General features: G+C 28.8%; 2 protein-coding genes across 2 annotated transcripts in view; one reads left to right on the top strand and one right to left on the bottom strand.

The window, feature by feature from the left end:
* LOC127285794 (pre-rRNA-processing protein TSR1 homolog) overlaps positions 1–20,833 on the top strand; it is a 141,584-nt gene that overhangs the window by 120,136 nt on the left and 615 nt on the right. The window lies entirely within an intron of this gene.
* On the bottom strand, positions 1,886–15,616 carry LOC127285798 (odorant receptor 9a-like). The gene is made up of 9 exons (XM_051311979.1): positions 15,428–15,616; positions 13,044–13,163; positions 12,850–12,964; positions 12,340–12,601; positions 10,070–10,195; positions 9,908–9,998; positions 2,579–2,715; positions 2,336–2,474; positions 1,886–2,285 (listed from the first exon to the last, which is right to left on the bottom strand). Exons 1-9 carry the CDS (start codon positions 15,569–15,571, stop codon positions 2,208–2,210), a joined length of 1,212 nt encoding a protein of 403 aa, XP_051167936.1. The 5' UTR covers positions 15,572–15,616; the 3' UTR covers positions 1,886–2,207.

Below are 20,833 nucleotides of genomic sequence, written 5' to 3'. Positions count from 1 at the left end.
ACACGGTATTACACGATATTACACAATTATTACAGGAAGAGTTTACACTTGACTACCTGAGTAAATTCCCCCTCGGATATCGCCTGAATGTCACAAGAATATTCCCACTTGATATCACCGTGACATTCAAACAATATTCCGTGCTACTTGGGAATTATTTAATCAATGTATTATTTACTATATTTTTTTGTAATGTACCTAGAAAGTTGCCGTTTTTTTTAATTTTGCAACTCATAAAGCCGAATATAATAATAGATACAGATTTGTTCTGAAATTTAAATTTGCAGTCAAAGAAGTTTTTTTATTCAAAATATAAATATAATTTATTTGTATTGAGTAAAAATATATTTTTTAAAGAGCTGTTGATAATTTTTTTGAGTTAAAACGTTTATGTTGGAAACCTTGTTCATTTTAATTATACTTGTTTTGAAATTTTTGGAAAATTCATTAATTACTTGTGTTGGGAAAAATAAGTTACCACCTGAGGCGAACCTCAGTTCAGTTCTATTACGACTGCGGCCTGGGAAATTTCGAAGTCTTAACCAAAAAACCTTTCTGTGCGTCAAGGTTTTGTGAATAGCATTAAGTAAGTAAGTAATAATAATAATAAAGAATTATTCTATTTCTCAAGTTTGTAGTTTTGTTTTGTTAATCCTCACCCTTTCCACTGACACCCTTTAAGAGTAGATTCATTTTAAACAAGAGCAAAATAACTAAACTAAAAAAAATTTGTTTAATTTAAATAATAATTGTAGTTAATTAATTATAATTGTAGTTTATTTCATTTTAATTTTCAGGCATTATATAAAAATGTTGTAAAGCTTAACCTGGAAAATATATTAGTTTTATCATTAAAAGAAATAACTTTAGAATCCCTTTATTTAAGTCCACCGTAAAATTGCAGTAATTGATTCGTATACGTAACTGATTTGGCAAAAAATCAACCTTTCTAGAAACGAGTTATCCCCGACTTAAAATTACTTTTTAAATAAAAAATATTTATATCCCCGGCTGAGAATTAGTTCTCAAATTCAAATTATTTAGGAAAAACTATATTTTACAATTTGTTAGATAATATTTATTAAATGTTGAGAAAATATCCAAACTTTATATGATAATTAACTATTAATTCTTTAATTACAAGAAATATATATTGAAATGTAATATGAATTTAAATATTTGAGAGACGATGTTTCTCAGTCAAAATTCCGAAAACAAGAACTCCCAAGAAGCACGTAATATTACCTCAATATCAAGGTAATATTACATGTAAGATTCGTAATATAACGTTGTTATATTACAGTAATCTTACAGTGATCTTAAAATGTCCGCCTCATGGTAATATTACCGGTAATGTTACTGTAATATTACGCGCTAATATTAAGGTAATATTACAGTAATATTGCAGTAATATTATACCGTAATATTAAGGTAATATTACAAGAGAATATTACAGTAATATTATGGGAACATTTCTTTACGAAAAAAATCTACCCATCCAGGGAATCGAACCCCGAACTCAAAGCACACGAGTCCAGAGTTTTTCCAACAAGCCAAATTGACTTATAATATATTTACGTTTTTTATGCTTTATGAATAACTCAAATCAGTCTGTAATATTACTGTAATATTACCGTAATATTCCCGGTAACCTTGAGGCGGACATTTTAAGATCACTGTAAGATTACTGTAATATTACAGCGTTGTATTATGAATCTCACGTGTAATATTACCTTGATATTGAGGATATATTGCGTGCTTCTTGGGCTGTGATAAGTGAATATTATAATTTATACTTTTTCAAATAAATAATTATCATAAAAATAAATAGAATCCATAATTCAATTATCAACATAAAATTTTCAGTTTTAATATGTAATACATATATGCAATTTTTTACGATAACAAATATCTAAAATTTATTATAAAAAACATTTTATGTCGAAAACTTATCATTTTTAATTTTAAGGATCATTTAGTTATCATTTTTAAATTTAAGTTCTCAAAGATATATTATATTGTAAACATAATAAACTCATATATTAATAATTTGATTTCGTGAAAAACAAACATATAGTGTTGAAATAAATATAAACTTTTAAAAATTGTCGAAGTTTCCTGATTAAACCTGTCCTAACTGACGTTCTGTTACTGCAATCTTAACAACAACAGTCTCAAAACGACAGAAATTCTGACTAATATTTTTTTTAACTTTCTGTGTCTTTATTTTTAGTAGGGCTGACTGATAATAAAACTGCAAAATATGATATTGACGCTTTCATACCCTGAAAAATATAATCAATTTTAATTTTAAATTAATAATTAACATATTTACCGCACTGAATAATTCCACGGAAAGTGTAAAAATTCCACCAAATGCATGAATTGTACAAGGACGACGAAAACTTCGAAACATTACTAAAATTAAAAGCTTTTGCGCTTTTATAGGCATTCTATACCATTGTGCATTGCATCTGATGTAATTAATATTTAATATTATAATTTTATATTAATTTTGTCTTTTATTATAATTAAGTTACTTTTTTTGTTTAGATTTACAAAAAATTTGATAACTTACACTGAATCCCCAATTGCTTCACTAAAATTAATTAATTGCTGTCCTGGAACGGCATTGAAGAAAAAATGTAACACCTGTCCTGAAGCAAAGGGAACCAATTGTATAAATTGATTTAATGATCCTAATCTTACAGCACACTACAAAAATTAAAGTTTAATTTTATTACGGACATTTATAACCGAGAATAAAAAATAATAGAAATCCAGAAAAAATATTTAATTGTCATTTAAAAAAATTAAATATAAATAAAAAATACCTAAAAAAATTATTTAGTAATATTTTTAAATAAATAACCATAGTTAAAAAAGTGGTCCACTTGTTTAAAAATTCCAGCGGTTCAAAATGGGCGAACTGTCTGTACTGACAAATTTGAAAATAAAATAAAAATCCAAAAAATTTTCTTTAATGTATGTATTACAACCGCTATTTCGTAAAATGGAGAGTATATGAACCGCAAGTCAATTTTTTACATAAAAATTTAATTATTTATTTGTTTATAAAAAAAATGAAATTTGAAACATATAGAAAAATTTTTTAAGTGATCTACTAAAGTATATATGGGGCATTCTTTGTCAAAAAAATACCCCCTTTGCCTAAAATAGATTTAATTTAAAAAAGCACTATATTTTGCCTATTTTTTAATGCCATATATGACACTTTTTAAATATTAAATATGGGGACCACAAATGTAAAAAAAACCTGCAATATTATCGAAAAAAGTAATATTTTTTTACTCCAAGGTTAAAACTGATTTTTTTATATAAAAAACTTTTTTGCAAGGGCAAGCGTGGAAATCCGCTACATCAAGGAGGGAATTACAACTCCAAGGATCAGACCGTCTCAAGGAGGCGCAACAATTTCTCCGAGGTGTGCAGGGTTCTACTCCTGCATAGGTCGACCCAGGTCTTCCGTCTTTATCTTTTGTCGACATAACCTTTATGACTTTGGAGCATGACAGAGACCATGGTATCGGGGTTGAATCGATCGAGTCTCATCCGCCGTAAACACGGTTTCTCTATCCTCGCTCCAGTGCTCACGGGAAAATAACGTGTGTTCTGCGTCATCGATTTGAGCATGGCAGTACACGCATTTCGAAGCTTTTCTTATTTTCAATCTATGGAGGTAATGGCCGAAACAACCATGACCAGACAACGCTTGTGTCAGATAATACCCAACTTTGCCGTGCTTTCTATCAAACCAGGTGGCGAGGTGAGGAATCAGGCGGTGTGTCCACCTTTCTTTTAAATCCCCATCCCATCTCTCTTGCCATCTTTTAACGAGATGTTTCCTCGCTTCATTGCGAATAGCCGCCTTTAGGCTATTGCAATTCCCTTGTTTCATTGAGCCCGCTAGGTCCTTCCTTAGCCTGAAGACCTCCTGTCTTTCTCTCGCAAATAAATCTACTGGCGGAGTGCTCGCCGGAACTAGGACTGCACTCATTGAATCCGTTCTGTAGGCTGAAACCACTCTCCGTGCACAGCTTCCGTGCAGGGAGAGCAGTTTATCTAAAATGCCGGATTGCATATCATTATACCGGACCTCCCTGATGCATCCTGAAACCAGTTTGAGAATCCTTGCTTCTTATACTGTTCGCTCACGATCGGTATATCATCTCCTCTCTCCCTGGCAGTCTACATCAGGAGGTCTTGTACGATGCTGCCTCTTCCAAGGTTGACTTGGAGAAAACTTAATTTGCTTTCAGCTTACGAAGTTCCTCCCTATATATTGGGCAGGGCTCAGATCCTGGGTTGTGGTTTGTTTCCTTCACACCTTTTTCCTTACAAGTTAAGCACTTATACTGGCTTTTGCATTCCTTGTGGGAATGGTCTGAAGAACCACACCTCCAGCATGCCTTACTCCTGTCTGGTCCTTTACAGGACTCAGCCACATGTCCTTAGCAAAGGTACCTGAAGAATCTGTTCACTTCCCTGGCAGATTGTATGATGCGAATGCTGCAAGAAATTGGCGGAGCATTCGTAGAGCACGAGATCGAAATTGAAATTTTATCTAAAATTTATAAAAATGATGAATTTGATAATATAATTATTAACATCAATAAGTTTTATACATTTTAATATGATTAATGTTGAATAATTATAAAATTTTTATGTTTTTATTAATTTATTAATTAATTTAATATTAAAAAATATTAATTAATTATTATTTTAATAAAAAATTAATTTCTTTATCAAAAAAAAATTTGAAAAAAATTAATTTTATATGTAAATAATGGTGAAAAAAATGTATTATTTCATCAAAAAAATTCATTTATTAATCAAAGAAATTGGTAAAAAATACATTTTTTATCAAAAAAATTGATGAAAATTTATACTTTTTACCTAAAACATTGAACCCAAAAATTAATTTTTTATTAACTTCTTTCTGAAACCTGTTACCCCTTGGTTTTTCCTGAGATCAATAAGCAACTCCTGCTTCTTTTTTCTTCTGATTGCCAGGACCTCGGCTCTGGTCTCGAAGGGGTTGACCGACGTCTTCAATTGCTTCAGGATGTCGGCGTAGGATTCATTTCTCTTCGTCGTCACCGTGATAGCCTCCGTACTCCTCAGTTATTTTGAGGAAGAGGCTTTTTTACCTTCGTTTTCCTTATTCTCTTTTTTTGAGGATACTTTTATCCACTTCCCCTTAGCATTGACTTTTTCCGTCTAAGGTTCAGTGACAGGCAAGAATTTTGCTTCCTGTTGAATTTCCTCAAAAGTCCTCTTCTTCGACACTCTCTCTATTGGATAGGTCGAAGCTCCCCTTTTCAGGGCTTGTGCCGAGGGGTGTTGTCCCCCCCGCTTGAACTGGGGTGTCCCTGTAGTTCTAGGGGTGTTGCTCTAAGCACTTTTTTTGGTTTTCGTCCTAGGTGTACTCAGCTTTTCTAAAGTTCTTTGGAGTTTACCAGCCAAGCACCCGACGGCAAGGCCCGCATTTTTTGCCGTGCTGTACACTTCTTTGGCCACCTTAACTCTTTCTTTGAGTTCATTTGGGGTATTTTTAATGAACGCCCCTTCAATATCATGAATGGCCTTATCTAGGCTTCCATTCTTCCTTTGAGTTTCTCCACAATATCAAGCAGCAGCTTGCATGGTCCTACCCACAAGGGCGTGGAGGAACCTCTCCTGTTTCCTCTGACAGAAATTCTTGTCTGCTGCACTGCCGAAGCTATAGTACCAATTACCCCTTCATTATTTTCAGAGGGGCCTGATAAACTTCGGCTGTTACCTCAAATTCTTTAGGAATTTGAGGGGGTTTTTCCAGATCAATTGTTTTTTGAGAATCCATTTAGTTTGTTTCACCAGCGCATCGTCTGTGGAGGGGCAAGTCGCCTAAGGTGAGAACGCCCCTCTGGGGCTCACCAAGCGCCTCTTCGTGTCCATGGTCTGTCAGGGAGTAAAAAGCATATAACAAGAAAACAAAATAAAAGTCGTAAAATAAATAAATAAAACATAAAATAAACAAATAAATAACGATTAGGACAAAACAAAATAAATAAAAACAAGACGAAAAAGAAAAGAAAAAAAGGAAATGAAGATATAAAAAAACAAAAAATTAAATAAAAAATCAAAACGGATAAAAATAAAATAATAAATTAAAAAACGAAGAGTAGGAATCAGCGAGAAACAGGAAGAAAGGAGTCCCCCCTTTTTTCAGGTTATGGTCCGGACCACGCAGGGCGCCGAAACCCCTCTAATGCAGGACAGAAACCCGAAATTTGACCCGTCCGAGAGTCCTACAGTCTCCTCTACCGAGACGGATAACCAGCGTCCCCATCCGCAAGACAGGTTTAACTGCCATTCCTTAGAACCCCCAGTGACTCCGGGATTTTATCCCCGCGCTAGGAAGGTCTCTGCCCTCGTTTGGCAACCAACCCTGGCGGATTCGATTTGCGTAATGTCTACTTAACTAAGCGGACTTTAGGTAGACATTAGGTAGACATGTAAAAAAACGTATAAAAAAGCTATTAATCGACTTATTATGATAAAAAAAAGTTGATAAAAGGGTAAATGAATGTTTATAGAGTAAATTCGTACAAAATTTGTAATTAATAAAGCAATAAATAATTAATAATGAATGGAAATGTGCGCGAGGTACCTGATCAGTTCAGCTGTACAATTATTTTCGTGCTACTTTCATGAAGAGAATATAAATTAACTGCAAAAACAATTGATATTTATAAAAAAGTGTAAAATTGATTTAATTTTATTGTTTGCAATACGAATTATTAAATAATAATTAAGTTTTTATCAAATGTGAATAGTGTTGTGAAAACCTGTGAAAACTAATGAGTTACTACATTACCGATCGCATATGAGAGATGGCGCCACCAGTTTTTACAATACAGTGCGAGCATGTTTTCTTCCAAGCTTTTGCTTTGAAAGAAAATAAAAAGTGAATTTTAAAATGCAGAATAAAGTTATACAAATAATTATTGATTTCATAATTGTTTCTCGTCCAAAATTACGGACATGATTGCAGCTTTTTTGTTACACTCATCGAGAACTTTTTATTATCATATGCGATCGGTAATGTAGTAACTCATTAGTTTTCACAGGTTTTCACAACACTATTCACATTTGATAAAAACTTAATTATTATTTAATAATTCGTATTGCAAACAATAAAATTAAATCAATTTTACACTTTTTTATAAATATCAATTGTTTTTGCAGTTAATTTATATTCTTTTCATGAAAATAGCACGAAAATAATTGTACAGCTGAACTGATCAGGTACCTCGCGCACATTTCCATTCATTATTAATTATTTATTGCTTTATTAATTACAAATTTTGTACGAATTTACTCTATAAACATTCATTTACCCTTTTATCAACTTTTTTTTATCATAATAAGTCGATTAATAGCTTTTTTATACGTTTTTTTACATGTCTACCTAATGTCTACCTAAAGTCCGCTTAGTTAAGTAGACATTACGCAAATCGAATCCGCCAGGGAAGTGCATTTAAGCCACAAGGTTGATACCGCACAAGCAGCAGAGCATCCTCTGGATTCAGGAGGCCGCAGGTGCAAGGACAGGACAAATACAAGAGTCCGACCAGCAGTCGAAGGGATCAGACCCCGAGTGCTCTACCGATCACCAATTTCTTTTCCTCCTCTCCCCCCCCCTTCATCCTCCTCCCCTTCACTAATATTTATACTTTCCATGAAATAACCCCCTCCCTTAGACCGTCCATTTCCTTTCCCTATCCTCTCCTTTCCTTTTGCTGGTTTTAATATCCACTTCGGATTTACAACCAACTTGGTATACCTTGATCACCCTTTCCGCCACCCGGGAAAGCGCCCGATAAGAGACCAGCAAACCCCACACGGGATATAAAAATCTATTACCGGTATAAAAATCTACATTATCGACTGATGGTAAAAGCAAGAAAATGATAATATAAAAATTACCGACATAGAAATCTATATTACAGAGTGATGGTAAAACAGGAAAATGAAAATATAAAAATTATCGAAATATAAATCTACATTACCGACTGATGGTAAACCAGGAAAATTGAAAATATAAAAATACTGACATAGAAATTTACATTACCGAATGACCGAAATGTAGAATTCCATGTCAATAATTTTTTATATTTTCATTTTCCTGTTTTACAATCAATCGGGAATGTATATTTTTGTGATGGCAATTTTTTATATCATCATATTCCTACTTTTACCATCAGTCGATGATGTTATTAATATCTTTGTTATCAAGTATCTTAAAAACTTTGTGTGGTGAATTTTTATTTAAAAAGTCATTAATATTGTATTTAAAAAAATAATACTTTTTTCGATAATATTAAAGTTTTTTTTAACCTTAACTGGTCGCCATAGTCTGATCATTTTTTAGCCATTTTTAAAGGTAGCGATATGTAGAAAATTTTGGTCATATGCAAAATGTATAAATAAAAATTTTTTGAAAGTTTCACATTTTTTTGAAAATCGGTATATATTCTTCCAACGGATATTATTAATAACACAGCCCCACAAAAAAAAGTGTCATGTACTTTTGACCGGAATACCCTAACCCTATGTATTTTGACGCGCTGAGCACGAATCCGAAGTCCGTTTTGCTCCATCACGTCAGGATTTTTTTCTAACCTCAAAAAACATGTCCAATTTTGAGAAGTAGGCGATTTTTTTAAAAATTGATGTATTAACTTCAAACTTGGTATCTGGGGGTTTTTTGTTTTTCTGATTACGAATCTGAAGTTAGATTTTCAAAATCAAAAATGGCGGATCCAATATGGCGGACGAATTTTGAAAAAATTTTAAGATTTACTTCAAACTTGGTATCTAGGGGTTTTTTCGGTCGCTGATTACGAATCTGATGTCAGATTTCCGAAATTCGATATGTCTGATTCAATATTAAGGAATTATTTTTAAAAAACTGTCAGATTATTATGAAATTTGGTATCTACAGGTTTTCTAAGTTGCTGACAAGTAACACTAGGGAAGTGCCATACGCCGATTTTTCTGAAACTTGGCAGTTTTGTAGTTTTTTGAAAACAATTTGACACGTATGTTTTGTTTTTCCCCAAAAGCTGATTTATGGGGGGGAAATACCCCTTGAATTTTTTTTGGTAGGGGGACATTATTTTACGAAATTTTTCAAAAATTAATGTGCAATAGTGTATCTGGGGGTTTTTTGGGTCACTGATTACGAATCTGATGTCAGATTTCAAAAATTCAAAATGGCATATCCAACATGGACTTCTATCGGCCACATTAGATACGCCATTATCAATTTTTGAAAACTGACATCAGATTCGTAATCAGCGACCCAAAAAACCCCTAGATACCAAGTTTGAAGTAAATCTTAAAATTTTTTCAAAATTCGTCCGCCATATTGGATCCGCCATTTTTGATTTTGAAAATCTAACTTCAGATTCGTAATCAGCAAAACAAAAAACCCCCAGATACCAAGTTTGAAGTTAATACATCAATTTTTAAAAAAATCGCCTACTTCTCAAAATCCGACATGTTTTTTGAGGTTAGAAAAAAATCCTGACGTGATGGAGCAAAACGGACTTCGGATTCGTGCGTTCAGCGCGTCAAAATACATAGGGTTAGGGTATTCTGGTCAAAAGTACATGACACTTTTTTTTTTGTGGGGCTGTGTAATAATATATTTTAATTTTTTCAATGTCAATTATTTTTTTTTCATGGAATCTGCATTTACAAATATAAAGGCCCTTAATTAAGTTCAGATTTTGAATTTTTTAGTGACATTGATCTAATTTTATTCAAATGAATGTTTAAATTTAGTACAATGTCGATGATTCTTAGAATGAATTAAAAAAAATTTGTCTCTTAATACCACATATCCGGTTGCGCTCAATAATACCATATTCATTCCTACTTCAATAAATAATGCAACTCCATAAATAGATTTGATACATTCAGCACATCTAAAAAAAATGAACAAATATGAATAAAATTGTTATTTTCAAATTATATTTAATTGTCACTCAATAAATACTTGATTGCTTTTCGATGATAAGCAATGCAAAGTGAAACTTGTTTTGTAATTTGTTCATCTGTTATGAATGTATGAGTTTCGGAATATTCCAAATCAAAAATATTCATAATATTTTCTATTCGATTCCTGCACATTAAAATTAATTATATTGTCTAAATTACAAATATGGCTCAAAATTTCTGAAATGAGTCACTAATTTTTGGATAGCGAGATTTTTATATGTCATATCAATAATTTTATAGCATTTTCAAATCAAAATAAGATCCTAAAGTTGTTTTGCAAAAATTTTAATTATTTTAAGAGTTATTGTTCAAACAATTTTTATAAGCATCCAATTAGTAAAGAAAAGCATTTTCTACGGTTCTATTCGATGGATTTTGCTAAAATTTTGTATGAGTAATGTACCACGTATTTGTTTTTGTTTTTTGGAAAAAAAATTTTCAATTGTTCATTTAATGTTAAAGTTGCAAAAATTTTGTTTTCCTTCTTAAAACCAGCGAAACTTTTTAGAAAAGGCGATTATTACCCATTTTTTTATTTAAGATGCAAAATCAATTACCAGTTCAATAGTTATTATAAATTAATTATTTTTAATTGTTTAAACAAGTTTTATGAACAATTTTTTTTTATTTAAGTTTCTAATTACGAAATTGATGACATATTGAGCGAAATGTGCAATATTATTAGTCAAGGTGAACAACAAATTTCACACAAGTGCAAAAGAATTTGTTAAATGTTGTATATTCAAATGGGTTCACAATAAGACGTCTTTTTGTGAAAAATTTTATAAAATTAATTATCCAAACAAAATAATATTAGTCATATTAGTCTTTTAGTATAAACATTCTCATTTTCCGTTTAATGTTAAAACATAACCTTAAAATTTAATCATTAAAAATTGTATTTCCTTTTTATAAAATCATTAAATTTCACTAAGATTACTGATTAAAAGTATCGCAAGATAACAAAAAAAATCAACTTAGAAAATATTAAATCTGTCATTTTTACAACTTTTTTAATTTAAGATTTTTGTTGTTATAAATAAATAAATTGCTAAAATGACAGAATGACTTTAACCAAATTAAAATGGAAGTTTGTTTTTTTTCAAAACAAGTTATTTGTAGAATTCGCGTATATGGCACCGAAACTATTGTAAAATGCGCAGAAAATTCCTTTCATGTAGGTAACATTAATCTTATACAAATTCTTGTATAGGTCACTGGGGTCAAAACGCGTTTTTGTTATTTAGAAATTACTCTTTTATAATTGACAGTTTAAAGTTTACACTACAAGTATATTAATTTGTCTAATAGTCAAGTTTAACGACAATTTCTACATTTCAGCATCACGTAATATATTTATATTCGTTTTAACTTAAATTAGTAATAGAATATGATCTAAACTTATTGGACCATCATGCGTGCGACTCACATGCGTCGCATATGAGGACGCATCTGTTTGGTCCAGTGAAAGCACGCGTACGGGTTGAACGGCACGCGTGCTAGCTACATGTCTGATACTGTGAGCGCATTTTGCTATCTGGGACTGATTACATTATCCAAAAAAAATTTAACTCTCTAGGTGAATACGTTAACATTTTTCGTCCTTGTTGACTTAATAATCGCCTTTTTTACAAAGTTTTGAGGAAAAAATAATTTTTCAACTTTAACATTAAATAAACAATTGAAAAAAAATTGTAGGCTCTATGTTAATTTGTTCACGGCCGTGTTTTTCGTCCCACTGTAGCAGTTAGTTGGAGGAGCGCGATAACAAATATATTAATAACTTTTGACCTAATGCAATAAACTGACTTTTCTTTTTTTGAAATACTCGTGTTGAAATAAAGAATTCACAAGAAAAAATACGAAATTAGGCACAGAAGTTTATTATATTTTCATTTGTTTATAATAATTATTGCTATTTTAAACAAATTATAGACAAAATCAAATTTTTTGTTTGAAAGCAATATGATTATTGTATATTACTCATACCAAATTTTAGCAAAATCCATCAAATAGAACCGTAGAAAAGCTTTTTTTACTAATTGGATGCTTATAAAAATTGTGTAAACAATAACTCTTAAAAAAATTAAAATTTTGCAAAACAACTTTAGGATCTTATTTTGATTCGAAAATAATGCTTTAAAAAATAATTGATATGACATATATAAATCTCGTCATCGAAAAATTAGTGGCTCATTTCAGAAATATTGGGTCAGATATTGTAAATTTAGAATTTAAGTAATACAAATAAAATTATTTTTTGTATACCGTAAAATGGAGAATATTCCACAAACGTGTTCAACATACTTTACGTAAAGTGCATCTACACAAATTACGGTTGTTATATTTAAAATAAAACAAAATTGCTCGTGAAATAAAAGAGTATAAAAATATTCATCATCATCTACTAAATAATTTGATCTATAAACCCTTCTTTTTGGACGAGATTCATTTAATGGTTTAATAATATCAAGTATTTGTGGAACATATGAAGACATTAAATAAATGCACATTGATGAATACACAACAGCTGTAAATAATTTATTCAATTGTCTTTAGTAATTTAATGTGTATTTTCATTTTCGAAGGCTAAATATTTAAAAATTTGTACTCGATGATATTTATAATTATATTGATGCAGAATAGTTTACTTTTGTCGATAAATATTTTACTTATAAATTAAAATTCTCTTTTAATGTTTAATTTTCAAAACGCTTAAATTAAAGGAAAAATTACTTGATTCTAAAAGTGTTATCAAAGGACTTTTTGAAAAATTACCGGCATATGTTATAACAACCAATTTCCCTGTTTCTGAAAATTTTTGCAGTGTCTGAATTTCTGTATCTGACATCATTGTCCAATTTGATTTAAAACGATTAAGAAGGTCTTTCATCTATTTTTATAAAAAATAAATCAAAAAATAAATATTATTATATTTTTTGAAATTGTTTTAATAATTGATAAACACACACCTTTTTTTTGTTGTAGACGCAATTTAATAATTTTATCATTATTCCCACGTTGGTTATGATAATAGTTACATTATTTATTAATTCATCAAAATTAAGTTCTAACGTTGAAAGTCCAATTATCTGTTAAATTAACTTATTATTAAAAAATTAACAGTTAATTGTTAAATTTCTACAGTAAATGCATTTTTTAAACACTGATAGATCCCTAATAACACAAGATATCTTGGGATATATTGATAATATCCCGCAGATATCCTAGGGATATCCTATGGATATCAAAAGGATCTCTTAAGGATATCCAAAAAATCGACGGTTTGGATATCCTTTGGATATCCCATGGATATCTGAGGATATCCACAGGATATCTTCTGGATATCTCTATAGACTTTCATAAATGTCCTCCAGATATCCCATAGATATCGTCAGGATATCCCACAGATATCATCAGGATATCCCACAGATATTTTCAGGATATTCTCAGTATATCTTCTGGATGTCAAGAAGATATTCTCAGGATACTGTTTTTAAAGTCATTATGAGACTACGAGTGTGAATAAAAAATAAAATGCAACTTGTTTTCGAGAAAGTTGTTTAATTTGAAAAATTATTAACTAATTTTTTTCTCATTCGTGATTCATTCCTTTATTTATATCCTTAATATTGTCAGAAAATAAATTGGCTTTAAACAATATAAATTCTTCCCCGCAAATAACGAATAACTATTAATATTAATTATACATTAAGTGCATGAGTTTATTTAAAAACTTTGAAAAATGCGTTTCAAATCTTCATTTAAAATAAATTAGAAGCTCATAAGATTTTTGTTTTTATTATATTATTATTTATTATATTAGCTTAACAATTTTAACCTTTAAAAATATATGTTGAGATATTAAATATCCCGTGAATATCCTAAGAATATCCCACGGACATCCTGAGGATACCCCATGGTTATCCTGCGATATAATATCCAATAGATATTTTGTGGATGTCTTAGGGATATCCTGTGGATATCCTCTGGATGTCCTGTTGATGTCCCACAGACCGGCGGTTTGGATATCCTAGGGATATCTCAAGATATCCTTGGGACCATTCTAGGATATCGACCATTGATATGGATATCCTATGGATATCCTAGGGATATCCTTTTGTTATGAGGGGTAACACAGCCACACAAAAAAAGGTTTTGATCTGGGGATTTGACTATGCCTACTGTATGTTTTTTGGGTCGCTAAATCCGAATTCGAGGTCCGTTTTACCTCTATCATATCAGGATTTTGAGATAACCTCAAAAAACCAATATGGCGGACACTTATTCGAAAAATTCATCGGATTTGCCTGAAACTCGTTACTCGGAGGTTTTTGGGGTCGCTGATCACGAATCTGATGTCAGTTTTTCAAAATTCAAAATGGCGGACACTTTTTCGAAAAATGCCGTCATGGCAGATACACTTAAGAAATTTGTTACGATGCCATCTTGAATTTTTGAAAACTGACTTCAAATTCGTAATCAGCGACTCCGAAAACCCCCGAGTAACGCGAGTTTCAGGCGATTCCGATGAATTTTTCGAAAAAGTGTCCGCCATTTTGAATTTTTAAAAACTGACTTCAGATTCGTAATCAGCGACCCCAAAAACCCCCGAGCAACTAGTTTCAAGCAAATTTCATTAAGTTTTCAAAAAGTCGTACGCCATATTGGATCCGCCATTTTGAATTATTAAAAATTGACTTCAGATTCGTAATCAGCGACCCGTAAACCCCCGAGTAACAAGTTTTAAGCAAATTTCGTGGATTTTTAAAATTTTTTGGTTGCCATATTGGATCCGCCATTTTGAATTTTTTAAAACTGACATCAGATTCGTGATCAGCGACCCTAAAAACCTCCGTGTAACGAGTTTCAGGCAAATCCGATAAATTTTTCGAAAATGTGTTAGCCATTTTGGATCCGCCATTTTGAATTTTGAAAAACTGACATTAGATTCGTGATCAGCGACCCCAAAAACCCCCGAGTATTGAGTTTTAGGCAAATACGATGAATTTTTCGAAAAAATGTCCGCCATATTGGTTTTTTGAGGTTATCTCAAAATCCTGATCTGATGGGGTAAAACGGATCTCGAATTCGGATTCAGCGACCCAAAAAACATAAAGTAGGCATAGTCAGACCCCCAGATCAAAACCTTTTTTTTGTGTGTGTGGCTGTGTAATTAATATTGCAGAAGAAATTTTGAAAAATTATTTTATAAATTTATTTTATACTTTGAAAATGATATATGTAAAATTAAACGTTTGTTATACTTTATAAGATAATCAGTTGTATATATTTAAATTGCTAAACGATATAATGTTTTTGAAAAGTAAAAAAAATTTAACTCTTAATTTATTACCGTGACCGAAATGAAAGTTGAGTTTAGGAATATATAAATAGATGAAATAATAATTTTTTCCGCTTTCGTTTGATAAGGCCATTGTCCAATAATACAAGAGAAAATTTTAGTGAATCTGAAGCAACTATTATCAAAGAAGTCCATATCTTATAACAGTAGTACAATATTAAATGAATTAAGTTTCCTCTGCTTTGGGCTATAGACATAGAAGTTATGATAAGGCGAGTAAAAGATTTATTATTCATGGAATATTATCAAGAAAATGAAATATTCTAGGAAAGTAATTTAAATGTAGTATAGAAACATTGTCAGGACTATAGTTTGTAATAATTTTAGATTCATGGAAATTGACATTTATACAATTCCTGCAGAAAAATTGTCGAAGGAAAAGAGGATACACTTATTCGTACTATTATTGATTTCTAGTCATTTCAAACTTTATCTCCGTCAGTGAAACATCGCGAAAGGATATTTCATGTGCAGAGTTTTATCATTAAAGGAAATAATTTTAGAATTACTTTACTTAAGTCCAATGTAAAATTGCTGTAAATAATTCATATATAGAGACGCATAATTATGTTCTAAAAATCATTAGTTAGCATTTTCATTTTATGGAATTTCATTTGTCATAATTATTTTTGAGACAAATTTTTATTTGTTCGAATTAGTATTTTGCAGAATTTTCATCAAAACAATTTTCTATATTACACAATTTTTATATAACCGAAAATTCACTTCACAGATTTTTCAATTGTTCGAATTTTTATTTCCTCGAATTTTGATTTAACATAATAGGCATTTTAAAGAATTTTTATTGGGTAGAATTTCATTAAATAAAATTTTCTTTCAGATGAATTTTTATTTGTTAGAATTATTATTTGATATAATTTTCATATAAGCGATTTTCCATACTACAGAATTTTTATTTAACCGAAAAGTTATTTAACAAAATTTCTAATTGATAGAATTAGTTCTAAAAGTTAAATGATGTAATTTATAGGAACTTCTAATATGAATCATCAATCATCAATAATAAAGCAATACAAGAAATTATTTTATTTTGTAGTAATTTTCAAAATTTTCAAAAGGTTACAAACTCTCAAACTGGTCTAATCTGTGAAATTTCCCATACGGGATTATTTATTTTTTTGATGTATTCCAGTTAATGTTTTGTTGAACATAATTTAACAGAGTTGACACGAAAAAAATTCGAAATTTCAAATTTCATGACTTTTCCAGGTTTTCAAGACCATTTAAAAAAAATTCCAGATCCTAATAATAAATCTATTTTGATGAATTTTTAATCTCTTACATCAATAAATACAAAATATTTCAATTAAGTTAATAATAAAATATTCTGTAAATTAATTTCTTGCAAGAAACCGCAAAATGAAATTATTCAAATTAAAAATGATTTTTTTCTATGTTTCGACGTCAACAAAATCTAATTTCTACTTAACCCTTTTGCTGTATGGTGGGACGCTGAGCGCCCCAACTTTTTTTTGTTTTTTAATTTTTTTAGTAAAAAATAACCAATAGAAGTCGAAATTTTTTATGTTTCCAGACCTAATAGCATACAAATAAGAAAAAATTTTTTTTGTTTAAAAAATTAATAAAAACAAATTTGTTTAACTTTCAGAAAACAACAAAATTAGTACTTTTTAAAATAAAAATGCATTTTCTGTTAACCTATAATGAAAATTAAGTTATAATTTTTTTTACAATCAGAAACGTCTAAAATTATTTTTAGAATTTTTTCCACATATTCTGCATTTTATTTTTTTAAACAAATTGATTTTTCTTTAAAAAAATTATAAGAAATTAATATTTGACCGACAAATTTTTAAAAATTCACTTAAAACATGTTATTTTTGGGTTTTCCGGGTCGCTGATAACGAATTCGGTGTCAGATTTTAAAAATTCAAAATTGCGGATCCAATATGGCAGACGACTTTTAAAAAATCAAATGCAATTCGCTTAAAACTTCTTATTCAGGGGTTTTGTGGATCGTTGATTACGAATCCGTTGTCTATTTTTAAAAATTCAAAATGGCGGATCCAATATGTCGGACGACTTTTAGAAAATTAAATGCAATTCGCTTGAAACTTGTTACTCGGGGGTTTTTGGGGTCGCTGATTTCGAATCTGATGTAAGTTTTTCAAAATTTAAAATATCGGATCCAATATGGCAGACAGGAAAATTAAAAATTAATTCAACCTACTAATATAAAATTCGTAATCAGTGACCTTGAAAACTCCTGAATAACGAGTTTCAATCAAAACCGTCAAATTTCAAAAAATATATCCGCCATATTGGTTCCGCCATTTTGAATTTTGAAAAAGTAACATCCAATTTGTAATCATCGATCCCAAAAACTCCCGAGAAACGATTTTCAAGCGATACCGAACGATTTTTTTAAAATTCTTCCACCATATTGGATCGGCCATTTTGAATTTTGAAAAACGGACACCGGATTCGTAATCAGCGACCCAGAAAACCCCCGTGTAAGAAGTTTATAAAGTAAAATTCATAATGAATGGAATTTTCTTAACGAAGAATTTTTCAATTGATTTTACATTTAATAAAATTTCTATTTATCTGATTTTTCATCTATCTACTTGAGCAAATTTTTATTTAACAGAATTTTTTTTAAACAAAATTTAAATGTAAAGGAATTTTTACTGATATTTATTTCAAAGAATTTCTAATTAATAGAATTTTTATTTAATTAAATTTTTCTATTGATTTAATTTTACTTATCTGAATTTTTATTTAATCGAATTTTCACTTGTCTTAATTTTTATTTAGCAGAAGTTTTATTTAGTTAATTTTCTATTTCAACTAATTTTTAATTAATAGATAGAATTCGCTTTTATAAAAACTCTATACGAAATGAAAATTCGATTGAATCAAGCTTCGGATCGACTTTAAAGAACAAAAAAGTCTCTTAAAAAATTTATCCAAGGTCAATATTCTTCATTAAATTGAGTCAAATAATTAAAAAAAGTTTTGAAATAAATATATTTTCAATAAATATTAAAAACTAAATTTGTTTTATTTACTACTTTATCATATAAAAACTTAATAACAAACCAAATATTTGTGATAAATAAAATAGAATTCTTTATTAAGAATAATTCATTAAAATATTTTTAAAAAATGTTATTTAGAATATTTCAAAATTTAATTGAGAAAAATTTTCAAAATTTTTGGATTAAAAAAAATTCATGATTATTTTTTTTTAACCATTTTTAACCCTTAACTGATACTATGGGTCCAGTAGACCATTTTATTTTGCAAGTCTTGCTGTTGTTTGTTATAAAGAAATTAAAGATTAATATTATCAATAATAATTTAATTTATTAGAATATTATTACATATTAAATGATAATAATGAAAATTATATGTTTACAGGCCTCGGATTATATGACTTTTTCCGACTTTTTTCAAAAATACGACTTTTATCGACTTCTTTTAATAAAATGCGACATTTTTTTTTACATTTGAAAAAAAAGTAAATAAAATACATTTTTCTAGTATAAAATGTAGATCTTCAGATCTTCTTCAATTCAATTATTTAACAAATTTTGAACTAAAATGATTCTTCACTAAATTAAGTATTTTTAATAATTTTAATGAAATACATCACAAATTCAATTATATCAAAATTATTTTTCAATTCAAATTTTTATGAAATTTAACAATTGTTTATAATTTAAAAAAAAAATATCACAATAAAATTGAATTATTTTTTAAAAATTTCAATTCAAAATAAACTAAAATTCAATTATTACCCGAAATTTTAATTCAAAATCAATTAAAAATCCAATAATTATCCACAATTTTTAATTTGAAATTTAATTATTTATCAAGTTTTCAATTTAAAATTAAATAAAATTCAATTATTTTCTAAAATTTCTATTCAAAATTAATTATCCAAATTTTCAATCAAAAATGAACTTAAATTAAATTATTATCCAAAATTTCAATTAAAATTCAATTATTTCCCAAAATTTTCAATTTAAAATGAACTGAATTTCAATTATTTTCCAAATTTAAAATAAAATAAAATTTCATTATTCTCAAAAATTTGAATTCATAATTAATTGAATTTTCAATAATTTGAATTTAAAAGCATCTAAAATTTAATTATTTCTAAAATTTTCCATCGAAAATTTTTTTTTTGAAATTTAATAATTTCAATTATAACTCTAAAGAAATTCAATTATTTTAAACTATTTTAATAATATTCTTTGAAAATTCAACTATCTGAAACCATTTTTCAATTAAAAATGATTTTCAAATTATTGTATTTTGTCCGCATTTTCTAATAAATTTTTAGTGAAATCATTTAAAATTTTAATTACAAAACACTTAAAGTTTCAATTAATTTTAAAAATCTCAATTTTAAATCTTTGAAAATTCAATTAAATTTAAAAAATGTTTTCCAAAAATTGTTTGATAAATTATTTTTAGTTCTGTAAAATTTAATAATTGTTTGAAAATTAACAATATCTTTTGAAATTTTAATTATTTCTAAAAATTTTAACTTTAACCCTTCGAAAAGGATTATTATTTTAAAAAAAATTTTTTTTTTTAAAAATCTTTAAAATATTTTTGTTAAAATAAAAAACAAATCCACTTTTTTGGAATATAAACTTTAAAGAAACTTATTCCGTTTGGAAACACAATTATACAACTTTGGCATTTCAAAGAAAACAGACTTAAAAATCATACCAAATTTTGTTCTTATTCTTTATGACTCCCATAACAGAAATTCACTTGAATTTTTGATTTTTGTTAATTTGGTTAATAATGACAAGCTGTCCCCATTTACCCCAAAAATTTGAAAACTCAGGGTAAATGGGGACAGCTTGTCATTATTAACGAAATTGACAATAATCAAAAATTCAAGAGAATTTCTGTTATAAGAGTCATAAGGAATAAGAAAAAAAATTTGGTATGATTTTGAAGTCTGTTTTCTTTGAAATGCGAGACAAAATACTAAAATAGTTTGACTTTGATTTTCAAGTTTTTATGCATTGAGCGATAACTTTTTTTATCTTGCTGCCAATTGTCAAGATAAAAGCTTGGCAATAATCAAAACCTCTTGTAGGTGATCTGAGGTAAAAATATTGACGTTGAAGTTAATTTTAAAAACTGTAAATTAAGCTCCAAAACCTTTTGTCCCCATTTACCCCAACCGACCCTACAGCATATTTTTTTATTCATTCGTACAATAGATAAAAAAATGTTTCAAAAATACACTGCCGTTGATGACGTTAAAATTTAAAAAATCATAACTTCCTTCATTTTTTTTATCAAATTAAAAAATAAGTATTTTCTTATTTTTCATATAGATTTCGAAAAAAAAATGTTTTGGGAAAAAAAAATTTTTTGAATGGA

The sequence above is a fragment of the Leptopilina boulardi genome, unplaced genomic scaffold, assembly GCF_019393585.1.
Source record: "Leptopilina boulardi isolate dan_hultmark-lab unplaced genomic scaffold, ZJU_Lbou_2.1 LbouV2_341, whole genome shotgun sequence".
Taxonomy (NCBI): Eukaryota; Metazoa; Arthropoda; class Insecta; order Hymenoptera; family Figitidae; genus Leptopilina; species Leptopilina boulardi.
The sequence above is the reverse complement of the archived record's forward strand: the minus strand, read 5'-3'. Positions and strand labels throughout refer to the sequence as shown.